Raw genomic sequence first — 7,664 nt, 5'->3', positions numbered from 1 at the left:
ATCTCTGCTTCACGTCCAATCAGCACTAGAGGTGAGATGTACAGATCTTTTGCTAGCCAATCAACATCCTACTCTCTCCCTCGTGCCATTGGTCGTGCGATAAGATGTCCATCCCACCCACCTACGGATACCACCGATAAACAAGAGGAACAACGCGCGTTTTTATTTTATGTAAACATGGCTTCAATGATTACCAAATCATCTCACCTACGTTGTATCCTAACAAGGACTGGCAAATATTTAGCTGTGACTTGGACGAAGACATCATTTGGATCAGAAAGAAGGTAGCTGTATGGACCATCGCTTATACAAATATTTTATCTTGTTTGGTAGCTAGCTAGCTATGTGCCACAGTTATTTGACACACAGTTAAGCTATACACCAGTGGAGGCTGATGGGAAGAGCTATAGGAGGACGGGTTCATTAATGGATGGAATTGGATAAATGGAACGGAGTCAAACATGTGGTTTGCATATGTTTGATACCCTTGATTTATTCTATAACAGCCATTACAATGAGCCTGTCCTCCTATAGCTCCTCCCATCAGCCTCCTCTGCTACACAAATAACGTTAGTACCAGTCACACAGGTAGTGCAAGAGAATGGGATAAGAAACACACCTGAAATTATTGTAGATGACGGCTAACTATGCTAGCCAATAATGTTGCCTACAGACAGACAGCTGAAATGATCTTGCCTGCACTGATAGACAAGCTAGCATGAAGCTCTTGATTTATATTTTTCTCCTGTAAAGTTATGCCTCCAAAACTGATGGAGAAAGCAGGATCCCCAAAATATACACTAAAACTGGTGATAAAGGTGAGTATGCATACAAGTCATTGCACATCATATGGTAATTTCAACAAAGAAGGCTTTGTTTATCATCTTCCTGTCATTGCCAAAGGTTTCTCTAGCACTTACACTGGAGAGAGAAGACCCAAGGAAGATCGTGTGTTTGAAGCATTGGGAACAACGGATGAGTTGTCATCAGCGATAGGGTAATGTGATGTCCATTCCTTCTATTGGGTATTATGCTTTGTTCCCCCTTACGGAATTTATTCACCGTCTTGTGTTGTCTTCTACAGCTTGGCCAGAGAGTTTTGTATTGATAAAGGCCATTCGTTCACAGATCAGCTGGACAAGGTCAGAGTTGTAACTTTTTCAGTTCATTTTGGGGGAGTAATGATGAACGTTATCTTTTACTCAATGTTTACCCTTCTAACCCCACAGATTCAGTGTGTCTTACAAGATGTGGGATCCAACATTGCCACACCTCAGTCATCTGCACGAGAAAGTCATATAAGTAAATGGCTTTGTGTAAAATCATTTTGAAGAATCATTCCACACAGCTTACCCCAGTCAATGGTCTTCTCATTGTCCTTATGTTCTCTCTCACTCTTGTCAACAGAAAAAACTAAGTTCAGTTCCCAACCAGTGGCAGACCTTGAAAGGTGGATTGATGAGTTCACAGAGAAGCTACCACCACTGACAAGCTTCATATTACCTGTAAGCACTCACACACTGGATGAACATTTTAGAAAACTGAAATGTTATTTATAATGTGATGTGGAATTGTGAGAGGCTTAGGGGTTCATATTCCAAATACATGAGCTAACAATACCTTCAAGGTAAAATAGCATGAGGCAGATGAGGTACTGTAATTGTATTTGTGAATCCATGTGTAAAGCAACTCAATGCATTTGTATGGACTTGTACTACAGTGCATTCGGAAAGTATTCAGACCCCTTGACTTTTTCCACATTTTGTTAGTTTACAGCCTTATTCTAAAATTGATTACATTTTCTCTCATCTACAAACAATACCCCATAATGACAAAGCAAAAACAGGTTGACATTTATGCAAATGTATAATTTTTTTTTTTTTAAACACATTTACTTAAGTATTCAGACCCTTTAGTCAGTACTTTGTTGAAGCACCTTTGGCAGCTATTACAGCCTCAAGTCTTCTTTGGTATGACAATAAAAGCTTCGCACACCTGTATTTTGGGAGTTTCTCCCATTCTTCTCTGCAGATCCTCTTAAGCTGCAGATCGGTGTGATGGGGAGCGTCGCTGCACAACTATTTTCAGGTCTCTCCAGAGACGTTTCGATCGGGTTCAAGTCCAGGCTCTGGCTCGGCCACTCAAGAACATTAAGACTTGTCCCGAAGCCACTCCTGAGTTGTCTTGGCTGTGTGCTCAGGGTCGTTGTCCTGTTGCAAGGTGAACCTTTGCCCCAGTCTGAGGTCCTGAGCGCCCTGGAGCAGGTTTTCATCAAGGATCTCTCTGTACTTTGCTCCGTTCATATTTCCCTCGATCCTGATTAGTCTCCATGTCCCTGCCACTGAAAAACATCCCCACAGTATGATGCTGCCACCACCATGCTTCACCGTAGAGATGATGCCAGGTTTCTTCCAGATGTGACGTTTGGCATTCAGGCCAAAGAGTTCAAACTTGGTTTCATCAGACCAGAGAATCTTGTTTCTCATAGTCTTAGTCCTTTAGGTGCCTTTGGGCAAACTCCAAGCTTGCTGTCATGTGCCTTTTGCTGAGGAGTGGCTTCTGTCTGGCCACTCTACCATAAAGGCCTGATTGATGGAGTGCTGCATAGATGGTTGTCCTTCTGGAAGGTTCTCCCATCTCCACAGAGGAACACTGGAGCTCGGTCAGGGTTTTTGGTCACCTCCCTGACCAAGGCCCTTCTCCCCCGATTGTTCAGTTTGGCCGGGTGGCCAGCTCTAGGAAGAGTCTTGGTGGTTCCAAACTTCTTCGATTTAAGAATGATGGAGGCCACTGTGTTCTTGGGGACCTTCAATACTGCAGACATTTTTTTTTTTGGTACCCTTCCCCAGATCCACACAATCCTGTCTCGGAGCTCTACGGACAATTCCTTCGACCTCATGGCTTAGTTTTTGCTCTGACGTGCACTGTCAACTGTGGGACCTTATATAGACGTGTGTGCCTTTCCAAATCATGTTCAATCAATTGGGTTTACCACAGGTGGACTCTAATCAAGTTATAGAAACATCAAGGATGATCAATGGAAACAGGATGAACCTGAGCTCAATTTTGAGTCTCATAGCGAAGGGTCCAAATACTTATGTAAATAAGGTATGTTTTATTTATTTTAATACAGTTGCAAAAATGTGTGCTTCATCATTATGGGGTATTGTGTGTAGATTGAGGAAATATGTTCATTTTAGAATATAGCTGTAATGTAACAATATGGAAAGTCAAGTGGTCTGAATACTCCAAATGCACTGTAGTACAAGTCCATACACATGCATTGAGTTGCTTTACACATGGATTCACAAATCAGTGCCTCATGCTGTTTTACCTTGAAAGTATTGTCAAGGGGTCCGAATACTTTCCGAATGCACTGTATATATTGGTGTTATTCATAAGGTCCCTTTGTGGGTGAATACATTGTCTATGCATATTTAGTTTGATGTGTTAACTTAACTTCTCTGTCCGGTTAGTCTGGAGGAAAGAGCAGTGCGGCCCTCCACATAGCACGGACAGTGTGTCGCCGAGCAGAACGCAGGTGAGTTCCAACGAATCATACGGTTGTTTAGACCCAACACTGTATAACATTGATCCTGAACATAGCCCCAGAAACAGCCATAACACTTGTCTTATCTTTCCAGTGTTTCCCCTATTGTGCGGTCAGGTGAGGCCGATCCTGATGTTGCCAAATATTTGAACAGGTATGTTCCTTGTATTAATGTGCAGATGTATTATCGTGCATTAAGGAAGTGGTGCTCTTGCTGATAATCATTTACCTCCCGTCTTCCCATAGATTGAGCGACTACCTGTTCACAGTGGCCAGGTACACAGCCATGAAAGAAGGCAACGAGGAGACGATCTACAAAAGACCTGAGTGACACACGTCTACACATGAAAGAACAAACCGGGGACCTTTGTGGAACAACCTTTGTTCTGCTTCTAGGTTGAATTAATCAAATCAGATTGCTTTATGTGAAAGCAGACCCATCGAACTAAGTTTAAATACTGTATCTCGTGATGGAACTTTTCCTACATTTCAAATAAAGACTTGAATCCAAATTTGACTTCGCCAGAGACAAAATCTAAACGTACTGACACTTTACTTTTAATGTCATGTGGTACACTTTTTAAATTGATGCAACAACCATTTTTGAACAGGATAATAATAAAATGAACTTATGTAATGAAGCGCACAAGTTAATCCTGTATATGAAGCACAGGTTGTATCACAAGAAGCTTTCAATACAATTTCTTTATCAAGTATTTCAGAGAACTGGATGACTTGCTGTATCACTTGGCATCAGAAAGTACACTTTTCTAATGAAAACAGACGAGACTCCATATTGAATGATCATAAACCTATATACTTGTATAGCTTTTCTACAAACTCTTATGCTGTCATCCGATGCTGCAGTAAATGAACTTCATTTTTTCCATCATCACATTACCATTATCTTCTACATCTCAAACGTAAAGTGCTGAAGGTCATATTGGAGACCTGTTACAACTGGTTCTCAGAACTGTACTGTAGGTTCAGGTATCCTCATTTCACACTGGGCTTTCCAACATCGTTTCAACAACTATGGTGGATGTTTAACCAAGCAAGCATAGTACGGCTCAGTATTGTGAAAAGAGCTCCGTCTTCCAGCTCACAGTATCTGGCACCAGGCCTGGCTCTTCTGGCCCAAGTCATGGGAGACAGATTGTGGTCCTCGTATGGCGGGTAATGCAGGTAGGTGATTGAGCAGGCATGATTTCCTGTGTGAGAAGGTATCAAAGCTGTAGCGCCCATGATAGGTGCCAGTGGAATGGGTTCCTGTCAAGTGGAGTTAAAAAAAAAAAAAAAAGGATTATTGCACTTAACCCTAATTTGCTCCAGGGTCACCGTACAACTATGGCTGACCCTGTAAAAACACATTTCACTTCACCTTTCATGTGTATGTGACAATATTTACGTATTTATTCATTTACTATGGTGCTGCTTACCAGACCTTATTATGGACGAGTAGATCAAAAGCCCAGGGTTGTGTTCAGTAGGGAGCAAATGTTTTGAAAAAAGGGAGATACTATTTTTTTGTCCCAATAACACATTTTGCTTTCTGCTACAAAAACATTCTGCCTTACTGAGCGTGACCCATGTCTCCGCACTGAGAAAAGATTGAAGACCAGAGGCAGCGATCTGACCCAGACTATTCTAGAACCTACCTACTCCCCGAAAAGGCAGGACCACCATCAGGCTCTGCCGGACCCTGTCATTGGAGCAGCGTATAGTATGTGTATAATCCCTGCCTTTTCTAGGAACAAGCCCCCCCTTAGGAAGTCAGTCGTGGTCTCAATTTACTGTTCGTTAAGATTAACTGTTTAGGTATGGGTTTAGTCATCAATCTAGCAAGATGGCAATATTTTATTAATGTCGTGTTTCCCCCCCTAGAACACTATGACCTTTATGTCTGTCTGAGAAAAAAAGAAAAACTTTCAACCCACATGACCTACTATATGATAAAACTGCCTCCACTCTTCTGGGAAGGCTTTCCACTAGATGTTGGAACACTGTTGCGGAAGCTAAACTGTTACACAGCTTCCATTCCGCCACAAGAGCATTAGTGAGGTCGGGCACTGAGGCCTGGCTCGCTGTCGGCGTTCCAATTCATCCCAAAGGTGTTCGATGGGATTGAGGTCAGGGCCATTTCTGTATGGACCTCGCTTTGTGCACAGGGACATTATCATGCTGAAACAGGAAAGGGCCTTCCCCAAACGGTTGCCCAAAAATTTAAAGCACAGAATCGTGTAGAATATAATTGTATGCTGTAGCGTTAAGATTTCCATTCACTGGAACTAAGAGGACTAGGCCGAACCATGAAAAACAGTCACAGACCATTATTCCTCTTCTACCGAACTTTATCGTTGGCACTATGCATTCGGGCAGGTAGTGTTCTCGTGGCATCCGCCAAACCCAGATTCGTCCGTCGGACTGCCAGATTCTGAAGCGTCAGTCATCACCCCAGTGAACATGTTTCCACTGCTCCAGAGTCCAAAGGCAGCAAGCGCATGATCTTAGGCTTGTGTGCAGCTGCTCGGCCACAGAAACCCATTTCATGAAGCTCCCGATGAAGTTATTGGGCTGCCGTTGCTCGTTAGTGAATTTTGCAATGCAGGACAGACGATTTTTACACTCTTCAGCACTCGTCCGTCCCGTGAGCTTGTGTGGCCTACCACTTAGCTGCTGAGCTGTTGTTTCTCCTAGAAATTGTAAAGCGGCAACAACACCACTTACAGTTGACCGGGGCAGCTCTAGCAGGGTAAAAATATGACAAACTGACTTGTAAAGGTGGCATCCTATGACGGTGTCACGTTGAAAGTCACAGAGCTTGAGTACAGGCTATTTTACCACCAATGTTTGACTATGGAGATTGCATGGCTGTGTGCTCAATTTTATACACCTGTCAGCAACAGGTGTGAATGAAATAGCCAAATCAACTAATTTGAAGGGGTGTTCAAATACCGGTGCCACTGGCACCTAACAACCATACCCAGTTGCCCATTCACCCTCCACACATTCTAAAAGATAAGTCTTCATGCAGGGCTCCCCAGCCTGGTCCTTCAACACATAGACAAAAGCCAGTGTATTCTTGTGTAAACCAAACAAGTTCTGTAGTAGTCCATAACAAATCATAATTCAGTATACCTTCTGCATGTCAGGCGACCATTACTCTTGCATGCATGGCATGCTCTTGCTTTCCCACTAATGCTGTAGAATGTTTACCTCTCGAACAGATATAAGCCTGCTGAAAAAAAGTGATACTAAACAGAGGACAGACCCTAGGCAGTAAGCATACCATTAAACCCCCAGTGTCAGAGGGAAATGACTCCAAATCAGGCAATGCAAGTAAATCACTCAAAGATGTGATTAAGAAATTCAAGTTGTTCGATCCCGTCTCCTTAACTTTCTGAAAGTAATATTGATCTCAAAGATGAACAATATCCTTAAGATTGAGAAACAAAAGTAAATCAAAACATTACAGATTGGTAGTAATAAAGTAATTCAAGTGAATTTTGACAGCGATTTTCGATGCGTCTGACTAGTTTTAATGCACTTACCTCCGCAAAGCTTTGAACCAGCGAGTTGGAGAAGGACTTGGAGGGGTACTCATGTTTATTTTTTTTTAGTGTTGTTTTTTTTTAGATAAAATGATCGTAAAAACAAACAACTGTTTCTGAAAAGGACGCATTGATATTCATGCTCACAACCCAAACGTCAGGTCGACTGACAGATTGGGGTGCTTCGGGTGTGCACAGTATAAACCAGCATGTGACACAATCAAACTTCGCAGATAGTAACGACTTTCATAGAGAACTGACCATAGAGAATGATAGAGGCCTCTAGTGGCCAAAAGGCAATTTTAGCATAGGCAGCGCCATTGTGGGCTTCCACCATTTTAACGTAGTCAACTGGGTGTGACTTGCATCTTCATTGGCTGATCCCTCCTGAATACCTGGAGTCATGTCCAACCGGGGAATCAGGAAGGATCAGCCAATCGTGAAGAAGGGAATGTACTACGTTAAAATGGAGATAACCTCAATGGCGCTGCCCATGGTGTGTCAGACGCTATAATGGCAGATAAAGATGAATCCTCTATCTCTATGGAACTGACAGAACCTGT

The 7,664-nt window shown here is 42.6% G+C and overlaps 1 protein-coding gene across 1 annotated transcript; it reads left to right on the top strand.

Moving 5' to 3' along the window:
- Nucleotides 1-4,062, top strand: mmab (metabolism of cobalamin associated B). The gene is made up of 9 exons (XM_014160778.3): nucleotides 1-284; nucleotides 754-818; nucleotides 904-997; nucleotides 1,085-1,142; nucleotides 1,230-1,302; nucleotides 1,408-1,505; nucleotides 3,477-3,541; nucleotides 3,645-3,704; nucleotides 3,797-4,062. Exons 1-9 carry the CDS (start codon nucleotides 37-39, stop codon nucleotides 3,879-3,881), a joined length of 846 nt encoding a protein of 281 aa, XP_014016253.1. The 5' UTR covers nucleotides 1-36; the 3' UTR covers nucleotides 3,882-4,062.
- Nucleotides 4,063-7,664: the final 3,602 nt, after the last annotated feature.

The sequence above is a fragment of the Salmo salar genome, chromosome 20, assembly GCF_965601325.2.
Source record: "Salmo salar chromosome 20, fSalSal1, whole genome shotgun sequence".
NCBI lineage: Eukaryota > Metazoa > Chordata > Actinopteri > Salmoniformes > Salmonidae > Salmo > Salmo salar.
The sequence above is the reverse complement of the archived record's forward strand: the minus strand, read 5'-3'. Positions and strand labels throughout refer to the sequence as shown.